We start from the raw sequence: 24,200 nt of genomic DNA, 5'->3' as shown, positions 1-24,200 counted from the left end.
AGGTTGTGTTAAATGTTGTGCTGAGGTTGTGTTACAGGTTGGTTTGAGGTTGTATCAAGGTTGTAGTAGGGGCTGTGTTGTGGTTGTGTTTAGGATGTGTTTAGGTTGTGTTAAATGTTGTGTCAAAGGTTGCGTTGAGGTTGTGTTAAAGGTTGTGTTAGTGATTGTGTTACGGTTGTGTTGAGGGAGTGTTGAGGTTGTGTTGAGGTTGTGTTGAGGAGTGTTAGAGGTTTTTAGTGGAGGACATTTGAGGTTGTGTTAAAGGTTGTGTTAGAGATTGTGTTGAGGTTGTGTTGAGGTTGTGTTAAAGGTTGTGTTAGTGATTGTGTTACGGTTGTGTTGAGGGAGTGTTGAGGTTGTGTTGAGGTTGTGTTGAGGAGTGTTAGAGGTTTTTAGTGGAGGACATTTGAGGTTGTGTTAAAGGTTGTGTTAGAGATTGTGTTGAGGTTGTGTTGAGGTTGTGTTGAGAGAGTGTTAAGGTTGTGTTGAGGGAGTGTTTAGGTTGTGTGGAGGGGTGTTTAGCTTGTGTGGAGGGAGTGTTTTGGTGGTGTTGAGGTTGTGCTGAGGGAGTGTTGAGGTTGTGTTGAGGGAGTGTTGAGGTTGTGTTGAGGCTGTGTTGAGGTTGTGTTGAGGTTGTGTTGAGGTGGTGCTGAGGGAGTGTTGGAGTAGTGTTGTGGTAGTGTTGAGGGAGTGTTGAGGTTGTGCTGAGGGAGTGTTGAGGTTGTGTTGAGGTTGTGTTGAGGGAGTGTTGAGGTTGTGTTGAGGCTGTATTGAGGTTGTGTTGAGGTTGTGCTGAGGGAGTGTTGGGGTAGTGTTGTGGTAGTGTTGAGGGAGTGTTGAGGCTGTGTTGAGGTTGTGTTGAGGTTGTGTTGAGGTTGTGCTGAGGGAGTGTTGAGGTTGTGTTGAGGTTGTGTTGAGGGAGTGTTGAGGTTGTGTTGAGGCTGTGTTGAGGTTGTGTTGAGGTTGTGTTGAGGTTGTGTTGAGGTTGTGCTGAGGGAGTGTTGGGGTAGTGTTGTGGTAGTGTTGAGGGAGTGTTGAGGGAGTGTTGAGGTTGTGTTGAGGTTGTGATGAGGGAGTGTTGAGGTTGTGTTGAGGGAGGGTTGAGGTTGTGTTGAGGGAGGGTTGAGGTTGTGTCAGGTTGTGTTGAGGGAGTGTTGAGGTAGTGTTGAGGGAGTGTTGAGGGAGTGTTGAGGTAGTGTTGAGGTTGTGTTGAGATGGTGTTGAGGGAGTGTTGAGGTTATGTTGAGGTTGTGTTGAGGTTCAGTTGAGGTTGTGTTGAGGTTCAGTTGAGGTTGTGTTGAGGGAGTGTTGAGGTTGTGTTGAGGGAGTGTTGAGGTTGTGTTGAGGCTGTATTGAGGTTGTGTTGAGGTTGTGCTGAGGGAGTGTTGGGGTAGTGTTGTGGTAGTGTTGAGGGAGTGTTGAGGCTGTGTTGAGGTTGTGTTGAGGTTGTGCTGAGGGAGTGTTGAGGTTGTGTTGAGATGGTGTTGAGGGAGTGTTGAGGTTATGTTGAGGTTGTGTTGAGGTTCAGTTGAGGTTGTGTTGAGGTTCAGTTGAGGTTGTGTTGAGGGAGTGTTGAGGTTGTGTTGAGGGAGTGTTGAGGTTGTGTTGAGGCTGTATTGAGGTTGTGTTGAGGTTGTGCTGAGGGAGTGTTGGGGTAGTGTTGTGGTAGTGTTGAGGGAGTGTTGAGGCTGTGTTGAGGTTGTGTTGAGGTTGTGCTGAGGGAGTATTGAGGTTGTGTTGAGGTTGTGTTGAGGGAGTGTTGAGGTTGTGTTGAGGCTGTGTTGAGGTTGTGTTGAGGTTGTGTTGAGGTTGTGCTGAGGGAGTGTTGGGGTAGTGTTGTGGTAGTGTTGAGGGAGTGTTGAGGGAGTGTTGAGGTTGTGTTGAGGTTGTGATGAGGGAGTGTTGAGGTTGTGTTGAGGGAGGGTTGAGGTTGTGTTGAGGGAGGGTTGAGGTTGTGTCAGGTTGTGTTGAGGGAGTGTTAAGGTAGTGTTGAGGGAGTGTTGAGGGAGTGTTGAGGTAGTGTTGAGGTTGTGTTGAGATGGTGTTGAGGGAGTGTTGAGGTTATGTTGAGGTTGTGTTGAGGTTCAGTTGAGGTTGTGTTGAGGTTCAGTTGAGGTTGTGTTGAGGGAGTGTTGAGGTTGTGTTGAGGGAGTGTTGAGGGAGTGTTGAGGTTGTGTTGAGGTTGTGTTGAGGGAGTGTTGAGGGATGTTGAGGTTCAGTTGATGTTGTGTTGAGGTTGTGTTGAGGGAGCGTTGAGTTTGTGTTGAGGTTGTGTTGAGGGAGTGTTGAGTTTGTGTTGAGGTTGTGTTGAGGGAGTGTTGAGGTTGTTCAGTTGAAGTTGTCTTTTATTCAGCTTTACATTTAGCTGAGCTTCACCCTCAGTTTGGTCTGACAGGCACAACTGGTCTCTGTGTTGTGGGGAGGTGGAGTGAGGGTAACATTTCCCCCTGCTTTCAGTCTTTGTGCTAAGCTAGGCTAACTGGACACACTGGCATGTGGTTGTGCAGAGACAGAATGTTTTAGACTTTTATTTTGTAAAGTGCATGTTTCCTGTTAAGGCTCCTTCACCAAATGTGCACTTTTTCATTGCGGAAATGGGCGGAGCTGAGAATGTATTCATGCACCTGATTGGCTGTTGCTGTGATGATGAAACTGCTGCTGCTGCAGGTGATTGGTGGATTGAGTTGCGAAAGTTGTTTCAGAATAAAAGCTTCTCTAGACAGTTCACACACATTCTTCATCAGCAGGATTTCTCATTTGTAATAAACTGATGTGATCAATCAAAGTGTTTCTGATCAATTGTGTTTATTCATTGGGTTTATAAAGAAAATGGAATAAGTCACATTACCCCCCCGATGTAAATGGTCACATGATAGTCTGAGCTGGTCCTGGTCCTGGTCTTGGTCCTGGTCTTGGTCCTGGTCTTGGTCCCTGTCCTGGTCTTGGTCCTGGTCCTGGTCCTGGTCCTGGTCCTGGTCCTGGTCCTGGTCCTGGTCTTGGTCCCTGTCCTGGTCCTGGTCCTCATCCTGTTCCTGTTCCTGTTCCTGTTCCTGGTCCTGGTCCTGGTCCTGGTCCTGGTCCTGGTCCTGGTCCTGGTCCTGGTCCTGGTCCTGGTCTTGTTCCTGTTCCTGTTCCTGTTCCTGTTCCTGGTCCTGTTCCTGGTCCTGGTCCTGGTCTTGTTCCTGTTCCTGTTCCTGTTCCTGTTCCTGTTCCTGGTCGTGGTCCTGGTCCTGGTCCTGGTCCTGGTCCTGGTGTTGAATCTACTGGAGATATTGAATGATACGGGTTCTGTTCCTGATGATGAGGGGTTTTATCAGGTCCAGCAGGGGGCAGCAGAGGTGTTTGGTGGTGGTGATGGGGGGAGGGGTGGAGATTTGTTAGGTTGAAGCAGGTCACGTGACTCCGCCCCTTCCAGCTTCTTGGTCACAGAACCAAACGACTCAGAGATGAGAGGTGAGCGACAGAAGCTTTTATTTTTTAAACTGGTTCTCATGTGGTTTCCTTATTGATCTTCGTTCTGGGTTCAGTGGAACGTTTCTCCTTCTCTACAGATGATCTGTAGCTTGAAGATATATTTAAGAAGCTCCAGATCCACATTTATCACTGGTTTCACTGTTAAATCTTTTCCTGAATCTTAAATAGAGCTGTTTGATTACATTTGTTGAAATCTCGATTCAGTCCAGGATATTTCAGTTTACAATACCAATGTTAGATATAAACCGGAGCTGTAAACTGAGCAAGGAACCCTCTCAGTGCATTATTGAAGATATTAAGGTAGAACTCTGTCTGCTCGTTACATTTTCAATTTGTTAAAATACTTAAGATAAGATAAGACTTTATTAGGAACTCAGTGGAGAAATTTGGAGGATTACAGCAGCAAGGGTCAAAATACATCAGCCAGTACAAATCACATGAGGTACTAAAGTGTAAGGAATATAACAAATGGATATAGATAGAAACATATAAAACTATTATTATAGTGTAAAGACAGGAATTATGTGTGAGGCTATTTACAGTGAGTGAATTGCACATGAACTGTGGATATTACACAGTTAGATGAATCTAGCAAAGTGAATGTTTCACATTAAACAGAGTTCAGTCCATAGTGGTGGTGCATGGAGTTTTACTGGGACCAGAGCTGCCTGTACAGTCTCACTGCTGCCCCTTCAGTCACTGAGGGTGAATCAGTCTGGAGCTGTCCCCTGTCTTTGTCCCGAGGATCCTCAGGGGACGGATACATGCTGCTGGATTCTCAGTGTCAGAGATCCTCTTTCAGAGCATCAGGGTCAATCACAAGCGGCTCCTCCCTCCTCAGGGACGACGCCCACAGGCTGTGGGTTCATCTTTCAAGGATTTGCACCCATGCGCAGAATAAACTCCATCTCTGGCCCCCCCATGACTTTGGCCTACAGAGCAAAAGTTATCCCCTGACTAGCCCCCTCATGGAGGTCAGGCAGGTCAAGTGTTCAATACACCTTCCCTGTGACCCTTTTATTAATATTGGGAAGAAACCAGCAGCGTCATATCTGTCGGGGGTTTTGCTGTAGCTCTTTCCCTCAGGTCCCAGCTCCTCCTCTGTTCTCTCTCTCTCTCCTCTGCTCACAGCGAGGTTGGGCGGTTGGTTTCCATTACCTCCATCTTCTTGGGAGTTTGAGTTTCTTTTGTCTTCATCGTGCTGCATAGTTTTGAATGTGTGCTTGGAGGTTCTCGGACTGGACATGTCCTGTGAACTGCACGGATCCACATTTAGTTCAGTTGTGTCCGTTCACAGCAGCTGCTTTTTAGTCTCAGTATTTTATATGTTTTAGAATTTCAGACCAGCTTTGGGTTGTTTTTTGATTTCATGTTCTTATTCTCTTGTTGTTGAATATTTTTGCTCTTATCCTTTCATTTATTCTCTTTTATTTCAAGTTCCATATGCTCACAAATGCTCATATCAAATGTGAATAACTGAAAGATATCCTGGACATGTTGAACTCGTACAACAGGCCTCTGGTTTGTCTTGTGCAGAGGATGAGTTGTGCTGTGAGGTGCAGGAGGATCAGGAGCTGGAGGAGATCAGCAGGAGGCTGATCATCCAGGAGGAGCTGCTCTTCAGTCACGACTCTTCCTCTGAGGACGAGGACCAGTTACTGAGAGAATTTGAAGCTCTGAAGCTGAAAATATGGATGGCCATCCACAATACCTTCACCTGGTCCTCGTCCTCAGGACAGCTGGATGTCCTGAGGAGTGCCGTGGCTTCCATCCAGCAGCAGGAGGCGCAGGACCAGCGCTGGACATGTCGTCCTCACGACAGACTCCCAGTGTGGCGTCCTCTTAATTGTCTCAGAACTCACAACACTCTGCTGCAGAACATGGTGGCGTCCAGACTGAGGAAGGCTGCAGAGGACGAGTTGAGTGGAACCCACAGCCTGTCCTCACCCATGAAAAGACAGGTGGGCCGTCAATGAAAAGAAGTCTGAGACACCACGGGACACATCAGGGACATTTCAAGAGTCAAACATCGATTATATTTTATTTTCACCCTATTTAATCTTTAAACATCGAGTTGTCTCTGAAAACAACAGTTACAAAAATATGTTTACAAAATTAGTGACAAAACTAAAGAGTTTTGTTTCAAGTGTTTTCCACGTTTCAGCCTCTGACTGCTGTCTTCAGGTCTGTCGTCTGGGGAAGCGTGTGAAGGACGACCTGCTGACGGTGGCGAGGACAGTGAAGGGTTGTTACCCTCCACACATGGACATCTTGAACATCTATGCTGGATTCTACCATCAGAGCTTCTCTGCTCGACTCACTGAACTCGCTGCGTCTGCTCTGGGACCCGAGGACTGCAGCTACCTGCTGCTCTGGGTCAATGACTGCTACCCACAGTGAGTCAGTAGGAAACCATAGATCCTCAACCCTGACCAATAATAACACTTAGCAAGGTTTATATTCAAAAATAAATGATCAATATGATAAAAAACGTGACCTTTGTGCACAGTGAAGATCTTTGAGGACGTGGTGTCGAGTCGTGCACCTTCTTGTCGCTGCAGACAGGAGGACTGAACCTCCTGTTTCATCTTCTCAGTCTTTTACTGTTATTTTTTAGTCAGGTGATTATGAGGTCATTAGGTTTTGCCAAATAAAATGTTCCATGAAAGTGATTTGACTCATTAAGTTATTGATCAGCACAGTTTGAGAGAATCCGAGCAGGTGGAGGTGTGAAGCCGTTCTCTCACTTTGTGTGTTTCCACCTCAGAACGGTTCTGAAACACGAGGACCTGGATGGAAAGATCAAGACGGCCTGTCTGGGTTCTCTGCTGAGGAACGAGCACCTGGAGCTGCTGGAGGACCAGTACCTGAGCCACAGGGAGGTGAAGACCAGCCAGATCTTCATCATGAAGACACGTGAACCATCAAGTGTCAAATACATGTGGTGTCCATCAACAGCATGAAAACAGAGAGTGAGTGTGTTTGAACGTTTCTTCAGGACCAAGTGAAGCTGTGGCTGAGGACAGCCTTGAAGATAGAAGTGGACAGCTGGTGGAGCGGAGACACACCGGAGCTCATCGACACCTACTACTACAGTCCACTGGCTGCTGATGTCATACAGGTGAGAGACAGCTGAGAGACAGGTGAGGGACAGCTGAGAGACAGCTGAGAGACAGGTGAGGGACAGATGAGAGACAGGTGAGGGACAGGTGAGAGACAGCTGAGAGACAGCTGAGAGACAGATGAGAGACAGGTGAGGGACAGATGAGAGACAGGTGAGGGACAGATGAGAGACAGCTGAGGGACAGATGAGAGACAGCTGAGAGACAGGTGAGGGACAGATGAGAGACAGCTGAGAGACAGGTGAGGGACAGATGAGAGACAGGTGAGGGACAGGTGAGAGACAGCTGAGAGACAGGTGAGGGACAGATGAGAGACAGGTGAGGGACAGATGAGAGACAGATGAGGGACAGGTGAGAGACAGATGAGAGACAGGTGAGGGACAGGTGAGAGACAGCTGAGAGACAGGTGAGGGACAGATGAGAGACAGGTGAGGGACAGATGAGAGACAGGTGAGGGACAGATGAGAGACAGATGAGGGACAGGTGAGAGACAGATGAGGGACAGGTGAGAGACAGATGAGGGACAGATGAGAGACAGGTGAGGGACAGATGAGAGACAGGTGAGAGACAGTTGAGAGACAGATGAGAGACAGGTGAGGGACAGATGAGGGACAGATGAGAGACAGCTGAGAGACAGGTGAGGGACAGCTGAGAGACAGGTGAGAGACAGCTGAGAGACAGGTGAGGGATATCTGAGAGACAGGTGAGGGACAGATGAGAGACAGCTGAGAGACAGGTGAGGGACAGATGAGAGACAGCTGAGAGACAGGTGAGGGACAGATGAGAGACAGGTGAGAGACAGGTGAGGGACAGATGAGAGACAGGTGAGGGACAGGTGAGAGACAGCTGAGAGACAGATGAGGGACAGATGAGAGACAGGTGAGGGACATATGAGAGACAGATGAGGGACAGGTGAGAGACAGATGAGGGACAGGTGAGGGACAGGTGAGAGACAGATGAGGGACAGGTGAGAGACAGATGAGAGACAGGTGAGGGACAGATGAGAGACAGATGAGGGACAGGTGAGAGACAGATGAGGGACAGGTGAGAGACAGATGAGGGACAGGTGAGAGACAGATGAGGGACAGGTGAGAGACAGATGAGGGACAGATGAGAGACAGGTGAGGGACAGATGAGAGACTGGTGAGAGACAGTTGAGAGACAGATGAGAGACAGGTGAGGGACAGGTGAGAGACAGATGAGGGACAGGTGAGAGACAGATGAGAGACAGGTGAGGGACAGATGAGAGACAGATGAGGGACAGATGAGAGACAGATGAGGGACAGGTGAGAGACAGATGAGGGACAGATGAGAGACAGGTGAGGGACAGATGAGAGACAGGTGAGAGACAGTTGAGAGACAGATGAGAGACAGGTGAGGGACAGGTGAGAGACAGATGAGGGAAAGGTGAGAGACAGTTGAGAGACAGATGAGAGACAGGTGAGAGACAGATGAGAGACAGGTGAGGGACAGATGAGAGACAGATGAGGGACAGGTGAGAGACAGATGAGGGACAGGTGAGAGACAGATGAGGGACAGATGAGAGACAGGTGAGGGACAGATGAGAGACAGGTGAGAGACAGTTGAGAGACAGATGAGAGACAGGTGAGGGACAGATGAGAGACAGGTGAGAGACAGATGAGAGACAGATGAGAGACAGATGAGAGACAGGTGAGGGACAGGTGAGAGACAGATGAGAGACAGGTGAGGGACAGGTGAGGGACAGATGAGAGAAAGATGAGAGACAGATGAGAGACAGGTGAGGGAAAGGTGAGAGACAGATGAGAGACAGGTGAGAGATGGGTGAGGGACAGGTGAGAGACTTGTATGAAACATCTGGAATCACACCTGGAATCCAGGTGTCCTGCAGGTGTCCCTGGATTGGACCTGGACTGCAGTCCGTCTCTTCAGGTCTTTGTGTCTCCAGGTGATCAGCAGCTCAGTGACTGAGTTCCATCATGTGATCAGAGACCAGAGCAAGATTCAGAGGATCAGCGCTCACCTGGAGAGTTTCCTCCACAGGTAGACCACACATCATGACCCCCCCCCCACACACACAAACACACACACACAGTGCGGGGGGGCAGCTGATGTGTCAATTCATGAAACCAGCTGTGTTCCAGCTACGAGACGAGCATGAAGGAGTTTGTGAGGAGGAACCAAGGTAACGTGGACCCAGTGGTCAAAGCTCACCTGGTCTGTGAGCAGCAGTTCAGGTGAGATCACCGGTTCGATCCCTGCACCACTCCTGACCTGTTTCTCTGCAGCTGATTGGCTGACTCTGACTTTCCTCAGGAAATACATCACAGATCCGACAGGAAGTCTGACTGCGCAGCAGCAGCGTCGCTGTCTGGAACCTCTGTCTGCCCTGAGGGATTGTGGGTACAGGTATTTTACCTGTCCCATTCACATCCTGCTGAAGGTACAAAATACTTCCTGTACTAACTATACTGCAAGAACCAGGCACTCAGTGTGTATGTGTGTGTCCAGGTGTGTTACAGTCACCTGTGGACGTCTGTGTGGTTGGACGGAGAACTTCCTGTTGTCGACTCTTTGCTGAACTCTCTGAGCCGGAAGCTGATGTCCCTGACTGACCTTAACGCAACGTGCAGAGAGGTGAGACAGTGTGCTCACCTGTCTGTGTCTCACCTCTCTGCGTCTCATCTGTCTGTCTCACCTGTCTGTGTCTCACCTGTCTGTCTCACCTGTCTGTGTCTCACCTGTCTGTGTCTCACCTCTCTGCGTCTCATCTGTCTGTCTCACCTGTCTGTGTCTCACCTCTCTGCGTCTCATCTGTCTGTCTCACCTGTCTGTGTCTCACCTGTCTGTCTCACCTGTCTGTGTCTCACCTGTCTGTGTCTCACCTCTCTGCGTCTCACCTGTCTGTCTCACCTGTCTGTGTCTCACCTGCCTGTCTCACCTCTGTGTCTCACCTGTCTGTCTCACCTGTCTGTGTCTCACCTCTCTGCGTCTCACCTGCCTGTGTCTCACCTCTCTGTGTCTCACCTGTCTGTCTCACCTCTCTGTGTCTCACCTGCCTGTGTCTCACCTCTCTGCGTCTCACCTGCCTGTGTCTCACCTCTCTGTGTCTCACCTGTCTGTCTCACCTCTCTGTGTCTCACCTGTCTGTCTCACCTCTCTGTGTCTCACCTGTCTGTCTCACCTCTCTGTGTCTCACCTGTCTGTCTCACCTGTCTGTGTCTCACCTGTCTGTGTCTCACCTGTCTGTGTCTCACCTGTCTGTCTCACCTGTCTGTGTCTCACCTGTCTGTGTCTCACCTGTCTGTCTCACCTGTCTGTGTCTCACCTGTCTGTGTCTCACCTGTCTGTCTCACCTGTCTGTGTCTCACCTGTCTGTCTCACCTCTGTGTCTCACCTGTCTGTGTCTCACCTGTCTGTGTCTCACCTGTCTGTGTCTCACCTGTCTGTCTCACCTCTCTGTGTCTCACCTCTCTGCGTCTCACCTGCCTGTGTCTCACCTCTCTGTGTCTCACCTGTCTGTCTCACCTCTCTGTGTCTCACCTGTCTGTCTCACCTGTCTGTGTCTCACCTGTCTGTGTCTCACCTGTCTGTGTCTCACCTGTCTGTCTCACCTGTCTGTGTCTCACCTGTCTGTCTCACCTCTCTGCGTCTCACCTGTCTGTGTCTCACCTGTCTGTGTCTCACCTGTCTGTCTCACCTCTGTGTCTCACCTGTCTGTCTCACCTGTCTGTGTCTCACCTGTCTGTCTCACCTCTGTGTCTCACTTGTCTGTGTCTTGCCTGTCTGTCTCACCTGTCTGTGTCTCACCTGTCTGTCTCACCTCTCTGCGTCTCACCTGTCTGTGTCTCACCTGTCTGTCTCACCTCTCTGCGTCTCACCTGTCTGTGTCTCACCTGTCTGTCTCACCTCTCTGTGTCTCACCTCTGTGTCTCACTTGTCTGTGTCTTGCCTGTCTGTCTCACCTGTCTGTGTCTCACCTGTCTGTGTCTCACATGTCTGTCTCACCTCTCTGTATCTCACCTGTCTGTGTCTCACCTGTCTGTCTCACCTGTCTGTCCCTGTAGTCTCTGCTGACCGTCGTCCACCAGGAAGTGGTTCTTCAGTACATGAAGAGGATGATGAAGACCAAGATGAAGAAAAGAGAGCACCAGGTGGGCGGAGCCCAGCGGATGAAAGACGACGCTCAGAAGATCAACGACTTCTTCAGAGATGGGGTGAGTTGCTCCGTGGTGCAATGTAACTAAGTACTTTTACTCGAGTACTGTGCGTGTTTCCTGACGACAGGTTGTCTGTGTGAGCAGGGCTGCAGCGCCCCCTCCTGGCTCGGAGACGTTCTCTGTCGCGTGGCGGAGGTTCTCCGTCTGCAGGATCCAGGAGACGTTCAGCTGGAGCTGCTCAGTCTGGCTAGAACGTTCCCCGACCTCAGGTACACACCTGCTCAGCCAATCAGAGACGTTCAGGTTCTCCTGTAAGAACATACATGCTGATGTACATGTTCATATGTTCATATTCATGGTTTCATGTTGGTAAATAAATTAAAAAGCTTCGTCCTGTCGTGTCTCGTTTTAATATTTGACAAACTTGAACTTTCACCTTTATGACGGGAGACGTTTACATGTTAGTTCCGTGTAGATGTGACTCATCAGGTCTTAGCATGTTCTCACAGATTCAACTCATCTCACTCTCTCTGTGTGTGTCACTGGTTTAATGTTGTGTGGTCGTGCGGGGGGGGCAGCTGATGTGTCAATTCATGAAACCAGCTGTGTTCCAGCTACGAGACGAGCATGAAGGAGTTTGTGAGGAGGAACCAAGGTAACGTGGACCCAGTGGTCAAAGCTCACCTGGTCTGTGAGCAGCAGTTCAGGTGAGATCACCGGTTCGATCCCTGCACCACTCCTGACCTGTTTCTCTGCAGCTGATTGGCTGACTCTGACTTTCCTCAGGAAATACATCACAGATCCGACAGGAAGTCTGACTGCGCAGCAGCAGCGTCGCTGTCTGGAACCTCTGTCTGCCCTGAGGGATTGTGGGTACAGGTATTTTACCTGTCCCATTCACATCCTGCTGAAGGTACAAAATACTTCCTGTACTAACTATACTGCAAGAACCAGGCACTCAGTGTGTATGTGTGTGTCCAGGTGTGTTACAGTCACCTGTGGACGTCTGTGTGGTTGGACGGAGAACTTCCTGTTGTCGACTCTTTGCTGAACTCTCTGAGCCGGAAGCTGATGTCCCTGACTGACCTGAACGCAACGTGCAGAGAGGTGAGACAGTGTGCTCACCTGTCTGTGTCTCACCTCTCTGCGTCTCATCTGTCTGTCTCACCTGTCTGTGTCTCACCTGTCTGTCTCACCTGTCTGTGTCTCACCTGTCTGTGTCTCACCTCTCTGCGTCTCATCTGTCTGTCTCACCTGTCTGTGTCTCACCTCTCTGCGTCTCATCTGTCTGTCTCACCTGTCTGTGTCTCACCTGTCTGTCTCACCTGTCTGTGTCTCACCTGTCTGTGTCTCACCTCTCTGCGTCTCACCTGTCTGTCTCACCTGTCTGTCTCACCTGTCTGTGTCTCACCTGTCTGTGTCTCACCTCTCTGCGTCTCACCTGTCTGTCTCACCTGTCTGTGTCTCACCTGCCTGTCTCACCTCTGTGTCTCACCTGTCTGTCTCACCTGTCTGTGTCTCACCTCTCTGCGTCTCACCTGCCTGTGTCTCACCTCTCTGTGTCTCACCTGTCTGTCTCACCTCTCTGTGTCTCACCTGCCTGTGTCTCACCTCTCTGCGTCTCACCTGCCTGTGTCTCACCTCTCTGTGTCTCACCTGTCTGTCTCACCTCTCTGTGTCTCACCTGTCTGTCTCACCTCTCTGTGTCTCACCTGTCTGTCTCACCTCTCTGTGTCTCACCTGTCTGTCTCACCTGTCTGTGTCTCACCTGTCTGTGTCTCACCTGTCTGTGTCTCACCTGTCTGTCTCACCTGTCTGTGTCTCACCTGTCTGTGTCTCACCTGTCTGTCTCACCTGTCTGTGTCTCACCTGTCTGTGTCTCACCTGTCTGTCTCACCTGTCTGTGTCTCACCTGTCTGTCTCACCTCTGTGTCTCACCTGTCTGTGTCTCACCTGTCTGTGTCTCACCTGTCTGTGTCTCACCTGTCTGTGTCTCACCTGTCTGTCTCACCTCTCTGTGTCTCACCTCTCTGCGTCTCACCTGCCTGTGTCTCACCTCTCTGTGTCTCACCTGTCTGTCTCACCTCTCTGTGTCTCACCTGTCTGTCTCACCTGTCTGTGTCTCACCTGTCTGTGTCTCACCTGTCTGTCTCACCTGTCTGTGTCTCACCTGTCTGTCTCACCTCTCTGCGTCTCACCTGTCTGTGTCTCACCTGTCTGTGTCTCACCTGTCTGTCTCACCTCTGTGTCTCACCTGTCTGTCTCACCTGTCTGTGTCTCACCTGTCTGTCTCACCTCTGTGTCTCACTTGTCTGTGTCTTGCCTGTCTGTCTCACCTGTCTGTGTCTCACCTGTCTGTCTCACCTCTCTGCGTCTCACCTGTCTGTGTCTCACCTGTCTGTCTCACCTCTCTGCGTCTCACCTGTCTGTGTCTCACCTGTCTGTCTCACCTCTCTGTGTCTCACCTCTGTGTCTCACTTGTCTGTGTCTTGCCTGTCTGTCTCACCTGTCTGTGTCTCACCTGTCTGTGTCTCACATGTCTGTCTCACCTCTCTGTATCTCACCTGTCTGTGTCTCACCTGTCTGTCTCACCTGTCTGTCCCTGTAGTCTCTGCTGACCGTCGTCCACCAGGAAGTGGTTCTTCAGTACATGAAGAGGATGATGAAGACCAAGATGAAGAAAAGAGAGCACCAGGTGGGCGGAGCCCAGCGGATGAAAGACGACGCTCAGAAGATCAACGACTTCTTCAGAGATGGGGTGAGTTGCTCCGTGGTGCAATGTAACTAAGTACTTTTACTCGAGTACTGTGCGTGTTTCCTGACGACAGGTTGTCTGTGTGAGCAGGGCTGCAGCGCCCCCTCCTGGCTCGGAGACGTTCTCTGTCGCGTGGCGGAGGTTCTCCGTCTGCAGGATCCAGGAGACGTTCAGCTGGAGCTGCTCAGTCTGGCTAGAACGTTCCCCGACCTCAGGTACACACCTGCTCAGCCAATCAGAGACGTTCAGGTTCTCCTGTAAGAACATACATGCTGATGTACATGTTCATATGTTCATATTCATGGTTTAATGTTGTGTGGTCGTTGTGTGTTGTCATGAACAATGTGACCTGGATCTGCCGTGGGAGAAGGCAGGTGTGTCCAGGTGGACTCAGGTGTCCTCGCAGACACTAAGAGGACTCAGGTGTCTGCGGGGACACTGAGTCAGGTCACCTGAGACCTTCTTCACTTCTGTTCCCTGAACTGAAACGTGACTCAGCTGCTTCATGTCATCATACCTGTAAATCACGTGTGAGTCACATGATGTGTGAGTCACATGACTTGTGAGTCACATGACGTGATCATCAACACTTTTCATGTTGTTATGATCACTTGTCGTTTCTCCTCAGTGACGCTCACGTGTCAGCGCTGCTGTCTCTGAAAACCGGCCTATCAGCTGCTGACGTTCGCTCCATCAGGCGGAACCTGGAGGAGAACCGCCTCCTCGATGTCTCCACCAGTCACAGCCCTCCATTCTTCTCCAAGGTCAAAGTCAAATGGATCAGTAATAAGATCAATCAGATCCGACTATAGAGCAGAACCGAGCCTGTAGCACGTTATCGTAATAAACAAACTGTTTCTCTTGTTTCTTTTATTTGTCCCTTTGTGTTCCACTGTTGCTGCTTCATCAAGTTAATAAATGTAGACGTTTTGTTTTGTGGTTACATGTCCCATGTTGAAGGACAGACAGCTGAGCAGACGTGCTGCTCATTTGAAGAGTCTCCCATGTGGGGTCCCTCAGGGCTCTGTCCTGGGTTCTCTGATCTCTGTGATCAATCCAGTTTATTCTAATTCAAATAAAAAGCGTCACAGGAAATGTTTTCACCAAGTTGTGGTTCGTGACATTTTTCATGACACTAGTTGAGCTAAGTTACAGATATGATTTGTGCAGATTCATCACTGCTGAGGGAGAAGTTCTCCGACAGAACATGAGTGAATAAAGATGCGTTGAAAACCCCACAGAATGATCAACTGATGTGATCTGTTGTAAGAAAGATGAGAAGTCCTCCCTGAGACCAGGGTGACTGGCGTCTTTAAGGACATGGATCCAGCTTGTCTCTCTTGGTTTAGGGCGTCTGATTTTGTCCCTGGCATCAGAGGTGATTACTTCAGTGACTAACACTCTTAAAGCTTTATCATTTCCATGCTGAGCTTCTCTGTAGTATATGATCATTCAGATTCCCTGAACGGATGGAATACCTACTCTCGGCCACTCTGTCCCTCAGCCTCATTAGTTGGTAACCGCAGGTCTTAAAGTGGCTGTTTTCACCATATTGTAAGAATCATTGCAGTTGCCACAGAAGAAGCTTGGGACAGACCCGTGGGTCGGTGAAGACAGGTGTCCGAGCAGGACGCTGACCTCTGACCAACTTGTCCCTGATGGTTGCTGCTCTTCTGAAACTGACCGCTGGGGGTCAGTGAATACCTCCTGTAAGGAAAGATCTCTCTCAATGATGTCCCAGTTTGTCTTCATGATCTGTTTGCTCTGGACAGCTCTTTGATATATAATGTGACAAAGTAAGGGTTGTGGGTTTGCTCCTTTAATTTGGGACTGGGTCATTTCATTCTCTCAAGTGACAGAGCTCTGTTGTGAATCTGGGGTTGATACCCTCGTCTCTGAATTGTGCTGCGTTTCCATTGATTGAATATGGAAATCTTAGGGTCACATATGCGTCTTATCTCTGAATTTGTCCAAATTGGAAATTTTTTATGAACCACTGTTCTTATACAGTGTTCTGGTCAGTGGCTTTTCTAAAGATGGAGCTGGGCATCCTTAAATCTGTGGGTCTTAAAAGTTAATGAATTGTGGGTCATATTCCAAACTCATTTTAAGATTGTTATATAAGCACGGAAATGTAGAAGCTCCACCCCCCCCCCCCAGCCGAAGGACAACGCTGAGCTCACGGTGCGTTCAGGGACACAAATACTTTATTAGATATTCAGGTGCTACGAGTCCAACAGTTGGAGAGACATAGAAGTCCTTCACATGTTGGAAGACGAAGTCTAAGTGAGCAGTGCTACATGTCCTGCAGGACGCTCTCTGATTGGTTACCGTGAGGGGGTGAGGAGGGGGAGTGAGGGCTGAGGAGGCGGGGACACAGTTCACTTCTGCTCAGGGATCATGTCGTCGATGCTGTCTCCGGCCTCCAGACTTTTCTCCATGTCCACCAGCAGGTTGACGCCATCCACCACCATCTGAACAAGCTCCACCTCGGAGAAACCCAGACGGTCCGCGTTGGAGATGTCAAAGACTCCGCCCACCGCCGCTGTGTCCACTCCACCTGAGACACAGACAGGAAGTGATGTCACAGGGGCACTTTCATTGGTTAGACAGGACATTTGACACCATTCTGTCTCTACCCGTCTCTCTGTGTGCGTACCTGTGCCTCTCTTCTGAAGCCTCAGTCTCGTTAGAATTTCTCCGAACTTGTCGCTCTTGCTGAGGTTCGGCAGTTTGACGTGGACGCCGGCTCTTAGTCCCGTCCCCAGGTTTGACGGACAGGTGAGGACGTAGCCCAGGTGCTCGTTCCACATGAACTCGTGACCTCGCTCCTTAAACAAGCTCTCGATCTGCCAGATGGAGAGAGCACTGGTGAGACAGGTGTTACAGAGCGGAGGGAGAGACAGGTGAGGACAGAGGAGAGACCGCAGGGACGTGAAGACAGGGGACAGTTGGACAGACCTTGGTGAGTCCGGTGCAGAAGCGGGTGAACACTTCCCTCATGTTCCCGCCTTTCTCCATGCTGATGACGCGCAGGTGATCCTCCTCGTTCACCCAAACCAGGAAGCTCTTGTTGTCGTTGTGCCTGCAGGTGAACGTCAGAGGGCGGGAACAGGAAGTCCGTCAACAACACGTCAACAACATGTCAACAACATGGCTTAGTGTTTGAAACATTTTGACTGTCTCCTGTTCTTGACAAAAACAAAGAAACTGGTAAGTGTCACATGACCACATTGGTTTGATTTCAGTGTTCTGACTCAGAACACTGGTTCTGAGTCAGTGGTTCTGATCAGAGGTCAGAGTTCGTGGTGCGTTCACTGACCAGATGCCGCGGCCATCGGGCCAGTCACGGGCCATTCCGGATGCCAGCAGCAGCGGGGAGACAGGCTTATCGAACAGGAAGTGGTCATCGATCAGCTGCTGCTGTTCCTCCTCCGTCATGTTCTTCAGGGCATAGTACTTCCCCTTTAACTCCCCGTCCAGGACGTCCAGACCTGCGGCACATTGCATCTCATTTAGCTGATGTTCTACCCAAAGCAGATCACAGTGAGTGCATCAGCCATGAGGGAACAAACCCAGAACAACAATACATATATTTATGAATCTACAGGGACGTGTTGTTGCAGTAATGTCGGCAGTGAGGGAGAGTTGACCGTCAAGTGCCACACCCATGTTCCTAGAGGTCTGGGGGGGAGGGGGGGGGGCTAACATGGAGTTGTCAAAGGTTATAGTCAGGTCTTTGGTGGGAGGAGCCTTTCCCTGGATTTGAAAATCAGGAGCACACCGAGGGAGAGGTCAGACCCAGGGAAGGTCAATCGAGTCTAGTCTTGTTTAGTCCAGGGTTAGGGTTACACAGCTCACTCTTACAAAATGGAGGTCTGCTGCTCACCGAGCCTTACTGGGACATTATGGGAAGTCTGAGTTTGTTCACCGCTGCCTCAGTGAGTAATCAGAAACACCTGAATCATGAGTATCCTTGAATGAACCACAGATCATGTGACTGCAGCAGAAATAAACTAAATCGGAGATCGTACTTTCGATGGACAGGTTCTCGATCGCCCGTCGCTCTCCGCGGCTGCAGTGGGGGGGCAGGCAGAAGCCACGAACACTCCGTCCGGTGCGAACCCGAGAGCTCAGGACGTAGTTTGGATCCAGATCATCTCCACCCTGAAACGTACGGGAGACCAGAGTCAGGTGGTTTAAAGGAAACCAGACTGAGATACCAGCATCAGTTCCCACAGGTCATCCTGACGGGACCATGAACGTCGGTTCCTCAGCTATGTGATCCCAAAATATCACCTTCACATACAATTCACAAACATGTCAGTAGCATGTTGTGTGAGACGCTGCCTTATCCTGGTCGTTTCCTGCACTGCACCTGAACCTCCATCTTTACCAGACCCAAACCAAAGAGCTGCTGTTGAACCACAGATCAGACTCTGATCTGGACCTGGTCTGTGGACGTAAACTTGGTCTGTATACCTGGTCTGTGGATTTAGACCTGGTGTCTGGATGTGGACCTGGTCTGTTCACCTGCAGGTTTTCAAAGTTCAGGTCCGTCTTGTGGAGGTCTGATGGCTTGTATCCTCCGTGGCGCTCTTCAATCACTGGATCCATCAGGTCTTTGAACACCTCGTACGTCTCCTCGTCTCCGGCGACGCATCCGACCGTCATGATGAACGGGTGACCTGCGGGACACAAGAGGACCGATCAGTTCCGGCCTGGAACCTCCTTCAGGACTCGGTACCAGAGAACTAACAATCGTTGTGTTCAAATGTTTAGAACAGATGCTGCTAACTAGGTTAAGTTGGATTTGATGTGGAGGCTGGATCAGGGGTTTGGAAATAAACACCCCCCTTACTTCCTGTGGGGGAATTAAAAAGCAGAAATGAACCAGATCTAACGAGTCGATCCAATTAGAGAGTTTATTATTAAGTAGCAGCTCAACCCCAGAATAGACGAGTAGGTTCCTTCTCCTTGAAGAGTTATCGGGTCCGAGGGAGGGAACCTGGATGACCTGTAATGTTCTCTTATTAAACTCAGACAAACAGAAGTTCTAATTCATTACATGTCATTTAGTTTTTATCCAAAGCGACTTAGTGCATGAACTATGTGGGAACGTAGTCATGAGTCATCTTTGATTCTTATTTAAAACAAGTTGCTAGGACCGCCTTCTATCAATTCTCCAAAACTGACACGTCTAAAATAAAATGTGATTTATAAAAACACACACACACACGAATGTTCCCTTTATAAATCACACTCCTCCTGGGAAACTCCACCCCATACACGCCCACATTCAACCATAAATGGTCAATGCAAAACACCTCATGAATATTAATGAACATGCTGTCCAATGGGTTTTCTCCAGTGAATCAGCACCAAGGGATGAGAAGAAGAAGAAAGTTTGTGACATGGAGGTGAAGAAAAGCAGTGATGTCATTAATAAGGAAAATACACTGAGTGCTAACATGTTCAAACAGGACAGAAATAACAAAGTGATTTAAAGATGAAATAAAGTTTCTCATCATCAGAATGTGAAGGAACATGTTTGATCTCCTAAACTGTTTTAATGTAACTGCAGGATTATTAATTCAGAGACAAATGTTCATAATTATGTTTAATGGTTAAAAGAGGCTCTACATAGAAAAGTAGATATAATGCAGGTGAATCCCCCCCCCCCCCCGACCTGTCAGCTAATGATCAGAGTGGAGAGAACCTGTGTTTGAAATGAGATACTGTAGTACTGTGATACTGTGATACTGTAGTACTGTGATACTGTGATACTGTGATACTGTAATACTGTGATACTGTAGTACTGTGATACTGTAGTACTGTGATACTGTGATACTGTGATACTGTGATAATGAGATACTGTAGTACTGTGATACTGTGATACTGTGATACTGTGATGCTGTGATACTGTAGTACTGTGATACTGTAGTACTGTGATGCTGTGATACTGTGATACTGTGATACTGTGATACTGTACCCAGTTCAACACAAAGATCACAGATCTATAGAATCGATACGATGAGTCATCTTCATGGGACAGGAAACCATCAAAGTCACTAAACACTCGTTTCCTCCTCATCCTTCTATCTCGTTCTCCTCCACCAGGGTCAGTGCTTCCATCACACAGTAACTATATTTTTAGAGTAATCAGATTACTTCACACATCACTGGATCCTAACCTCCACTGTGGGACATTGTTTAGTAATAGAAAGTGAACACAGTTTATTTATGTTATATAAGTATTTTATATAAATCACGTTCACTGCAGATATTTTACACACACACACACACACACACACACACACACACACACACACACACACACACCGACACACACAGTATATGAAAGTAAAGTCTTGAAACAGGTGCAGCGCTGTAAAAGATTCTGAAACTGATATTTACTTTAAATTGCTCTATATACAGTATTTTTCAATTAAAGGTTTGTGTGGAACCATTTTGTCGCATGAGCTCAAATAACTTTGTTGGTTTTAATGTTAATGATGAAGTTGATCAATAAACTATTTCAGTCATCCTCCTCCAGCCTGTTTTTATAAATCCCAAGTTAGTGTGAGAAGACAAACAAAATGGAGTCTCAGAGATGTCAGGGTTCTAAATGAGGCCGCTGGTCTGAGGAGGGACCTGTGCTGGTGGAGCTGGGATATGTAGCAGCTGCAGGGATCTGGATCTGGTCTAGAGACGTTACCTGGATTGTCGATGCCAGTCTGGATGACATCGTCCAGGGTGAACCCACTGGGCGTCTCCTTGTCCCTCAGGCTGGCGTACAGCTCAGGTGTGAGCACCTTGGCCATGTAGTTGTTGTGCTGGCTGAGGTCGGGGTACTCCTGCTCCGCGGAGTAGTTCATCTTCAGCGCATTGTGGGTGTTACCGAAAGGCATGATGACGCCTGGGCTGACCTGGGAACAGGTGTGAACCATGATTAAGTATAAACAGGTGGGAACATGTATTAATTAAGATTTCATTCAATGAACCCCGAGCGAGACCAGGAACAACTGTGTAATCATCATGTTTCAGCTCTGAGAATAATAAGAGGGATAATTATAGATGTAAAGATTTTATTAATGATAGTAGCAACAATTCATATAAGAACAACAAAAACAACAATAATCACAGCAGTTGTCTGAATCCTGCAGCTCTGGAGGTGTGAACATGTATAAAGTAAAATAGGTGAGCAAAGGTATGATAAATGGATTATGGGCTAACAGCTACATTTACTGATTATATTTTAATGTTTACAATATTAGTTATAGATTGATGTTTAAATACTGATTATAGACTGATGTTTGCCTTTATTGATGTTTACAAAACATCAGACACATGAAGGTCGACCATCTGTGACGTCACTGTGGTTTCTCAAACAAGTGCTGCAGTAAATGTAATCGTGTGTTTAACCGGACGCTTTAGTGACGTCAGCTGCAGACCGGGATGAACCGGGTCCGGTCAGTGCACGTGTCCGTGCGGCGGGTCATTAATGAGCCAATCAAATCCCGTTTGTCCTCATCACACCTGACTGGATTTAAGGTGGATTGATTTAAGGAAGCACAACATGTTACGTCACAGACACGTTCACCGCAGAAACTGACTGCGACACATCTGCAGGACAGGGAGACAGACAGGGAGAGAGACAGGGGGAAAGACAGGGAGAGAGACAGGGGGAAAGACAGGGGGAGAGACAGGGAGAGAGACAGGGAGACAAACAGGGAGAGAGACAGGGGGAAAGACAGGGAGAGAGACAGGGGGAAAGACAGGGGGAGAGACAGGGAGAGAGACAGGGAGACAAACAGGGAGAGAGACAGGGGGAAAGACAGGGAGAGAGACAGGGGGAAAGACAGGGGGAGAGACAGGGAGAGAGACAGGGAGACAAACAGGGAGAGAGACAGGGGGAAAGACAGGGGGAGAGACAGGGTGAGAGACAGGGGGAAAGACAGAGAGAGAGACAGAGAAAGGGAGAGAGACAGGGAGACAGACAGGAAGAGAGACAGGGAGAGAGACAGGGAGACAGACAGGGAGAGAGACAGGGAGGGAGACAGGGGGAGAGACAGGGGGAGAGACAGGGAGACAGACAGGGAGAGAGACAGAGAGAGAGACGGAGACAGGGAGAGAGACAGGGAGACAGACAGGGAGAGAGACAGAGAGAGAGACAGAGACAGGGAGAGAGACAGGGGGAAAGACAGGGGAGAGACAGGGAGACAGACAGGGAGAGAGACAGGGAGAGACAGGGGGAGAGACAGGGGGAGAGACAGGGAGACAGACAGGGAGAGAGACAGAGAGAGAGACAGAGACAGGGAGAGAGACAGGGAGACAGACAGGAAGAGAGACAGGGAGAGAGACAGGGAGACAGACAGGGAGAGAGACAGGGAGGGAGACAGATAGGCAGACAGACCAAAAGACATGCTACTGTACATTTAGCGGCTGTGTATATGCATGGAACCTGTCTCTCTCTCTCCCTCTCTCTCTCTCTCTCTGTCTCTCTCCCTGTCTCTCTCCCTGTCTGTCTGTCTGCTCCTAACCCCCCCCCCCTCTCTCTGAGGATGTATCGATGGTTGATGATCAGGGCTGTGATTGGTCAGTTTCAAGGTGGTCCTACCTCAAGGTTCAGTCTGCTGCGGGTCTGATGCGGGTCTGATCAGGTCCTGATGCGGGTCTGATGCTGTTGTTGCGGATTAAAGCGTCCCTCAGCTTTTTATACCCGCCCCCCGATCCTGATTGGCTCCTATTTTCAGTCAATTCATTCCATTGGTCAGTGAGTCAGTTGATGTGTCTCATCCTCTCTCTGCTGACACAGGTACTGATGATGCGGTTACAGTTACATTTATAGTTACAATTTTACTTACAGTTAAAGTTCCTGGTATAGTTACAGTAAGTCTTATAGTTACAGTTATATTTACATTTATAATTACTATTACAGTTATAGTTGCATTTAAAGCTATAGTTACTTTACAGTTAAAGTTACAGTTAAAGCTATAGTTACTTTTACAGTTAAAGTAACTGTTACAGTCATAGTCACGTGTGAACCTTGTGTTCGGTTCTTCAGCGTCGTAGAGCTGCATGTTAATAAAGTTTGTGTGTTTGAATAAAGACAAAGTCTCCCAGCACAAGTTACTGGACAACCAGCAGCAGGACGAAAGAAAGAAAGAGACAGACAGAAAGAGGGAGGACACAAGGAGAGGAGGGAGGACAGAAGGTGTCAGGAAGGACACAAGGAGAGGAGGGAGGACACAAGGAGAGGAGGACACAAGGAGAGGAGGGAGGACACAAGGAGAGGAGGGAGGAAACAAGGAGAGGTGGGAGGACACAAGGAGAGGAGGGAGGACAGAAGGTGTCAGGGAGGACACAAGGAGAGGAAGGAGGACCCAAGGAGAGGAGGAAGGACACAAGGAGAAGAGAGAGGACAGAAGTTGTGAGGGAGGACAGAAGGTGTCAGGGAGGACACAAGAAGAGGTAGGAGGACACAAGGAGAGGAGGAAGGACACAAGGAGAAGAGAGAGGACAGAAGTTGTGAGGGAGGACACAAGGAGAGGAGGGAGGACACAAGGAGAGGAGGGAGGACACAAGGAGAGGAGGGAGGACAGAAGGTGTCAGGGAGGACACAAGGAGAGGAGGGAGGACACAAGGAGAGGAGGACACAAGGAGAGGAGGGAGGACACAAGGAGAGGAGGGAGGAAACAAGGAGAGGTGGGAGGACACAAGGAGAGGAGGGAGGACAGAAGGTGTCAGGGAGGACACAAGGAGAGGAAGGAGGACCCAAGGAGAGGAGGACACAAGGAGAGGAGGGAGGACACAAGGAGAGGAGGGAGGACACAAGGAGAGGAGGGAGGACAGAAGGTGTCAGGGAGGACACAAGAAGAGGTAGGAGGACACAAGGAGAGGAGGAAGGACACAAGGAGAAGAGAGAGGACAGAAGTTGTGAGGGAGGACACAAGGAGAGGAGGGAGGACACAAGGAGAGGAGGGAGGACACAAGGAGAGGAGGGAGGACAGAAGGTGTCAGGGAGGACACAAGGAGAGGTAGGAGGACACAAGGAGAGGAGGAAGGACACAAGGAGAAGAGAGAGGACAGAAGTTGTGAGGGAGGAAACAAGGAGAGGAGGGAGGACAGAAGGTGTCAGGGAGGACACAAGGAGAGGTAGGAGGACACGAGGAGAGGAGGGAGGACACAAGGAGAGGAGAGAGGACAGAAGGTGTGAGGGAGGACACAAGGAGAGGAGGGAGGACACAAGGTGTGAGGCAGTGTTAATTTTGGCAGCTATTTTTTATTTAGTCTTAGTCTTTAGATGAAAATGCATATTAGTTTTAGTCACATTTAGTCATTTTTATTCTTCTTAGTTTTAGTCACATTAAGTAGCCACATTAACTCCTTGTCTTCCTCCTCAGGTCCAGGGACCCTGTGTTGTGTCTACTCCTCAACAGTCCAGCTTGCAGTCCTTAGGTTGTCCATTAGATATCCCTCCTAGCATAGGTCTATAGCAGGGGTCGTGACCTTTACTTTCAAAAGAGTAATTTTGCCCCCTCTTCCCCCAAATACAATGTGTCTGGAGCCGCAAAATATATTTGATAACAAAGCGAATAAAGTTTAATATAAAGTTATACTATACCGACTTATAGTACATTTTATTCCTATTTGTACCTGTTACAACAAAGAAAAACACCGAACACTTATGAAGAGGAGAAGAAAATA

At 48.9% G+C, this 24,200-nt stretch overlaps 2 protein-coding genes across 2 annotated transcripts; one reads left to right on the top strand and one right to left on the bottom strand.

The window, feature by feature from the left end:
* The first annotated feature begins 3,446 nt into the window (after positions 1-3,446).
* tnfaip2a (tumor necrosis factor, alpha-induced protein 2a) lies at positions 3,447-14,537 on the top strand. The gene is made up of 12 exons (XM_062412031.1): positions 3,447-3,453; positions 5,011-5,435; positions 5,659-5,870; positions 6,242-6,356; positions 6,473-6,595; positions 8,524-8,618; positions 8,720-8,812; positions 8,892-9,018; positions 9,087-9,212; positions 10,643-10,792; positions 10,880-11,004; positions 14,119-14,537. Exons 1-12 carry the CDS (start codon positions 3,447-3,449, stop codon positions 14,300-14,302), a joined length of 1,782 nt encoding a protein of 593 aa, XP_062268015.1. The 3' UTR covers positions 14,303-14,537.
* Positions 14,538-15,679: 1,142 nt separating this feature from the next.
* LOC133973981 (creatine kinase B-type-like) lies at positions 15,680-22,215 on the bottom strand. The gene is made up of 8 exons (XM_062412063.1): positions 22,111-22,215; positions 20,209-20,419; positions 18,024-18,178; positions 17,525-17,657; positions 16,813-16,984; positions 16,452-16,575; positions 16,150-16,339; positions 15,680-16,050 (listed from the first exon to the last, which is right to left on the bottom strand). Exons 2-8 carry the CDS (start codon positions 20,399-20,401, stop codon positions 15,872-15,874), a joined length of 1,146 nt encoding a protein of 381 aa, XP_062268047.1. The 5' UTR covers positions 20,402-20,419; positions 22,111-22,215; the 3' UTR covers positions 15,680-15,871.
* Positions 22,216-24,200: the final 1,985 nt, after the last annotated feature.

This window comes from Platichthys flesus, chromosome 18 (assembly GCF_949316205.1).
Source record: "Platichthys flesus chromosome 18, fPlaFle2.1, whole genome shotgun sequence".
NCBI classification, from domain to species: domain Eukaryota; kingdom Metazoa; phylum Chordata; class Actinopteri; order Pleuronectiformes; family Pleuronectidae; genus Platichthys; species Platichthys flesus.
The sequence above is the reverse complement of the archived record's forward strand: the minus strand, read 5'-3'. Positions and strand labels throughout refer to the sequence as shown.

Coding starts and splice junctions, on each gene's coding strand:
- LOC133973981 (XM_062412063.1), bottom strand. CDS start 20,401: ATGCCTTTCGGTAACACCCACAATGCGCTGAAGATGAACTACTCCGCG. Junction 16,576..16,812: donor CCCGATGGCCGCGGCATCTG/GTCAGTGAACGC, acceptor GTTCACCTGCAG/GCACAACGACAACAAGAGCT. Junction 16,340..16,451: donor TCTGCACCGGACTCACCAAG/GTCTGTCCAACT, acceptor TCCATCTGGCAG/ATCGAGAGCTTGTTTAAGGA.
- tnfaip2a (XM_062412031.1), top strand. Junction 5,871..6,241: donor GTCAATGACTGCTACCCACA/GTGAGTCAGTAG, acceptor TTTCCACCTCAG/AACGGTTCTGAAACACGAGG. Junction 11,005..14,118: donor AGAACGTTCCCCGACCTCAG/GTACACACCTGC, acceptor GTTTCTCCTCAG/TGACGCTCACGTGTCAGCGC.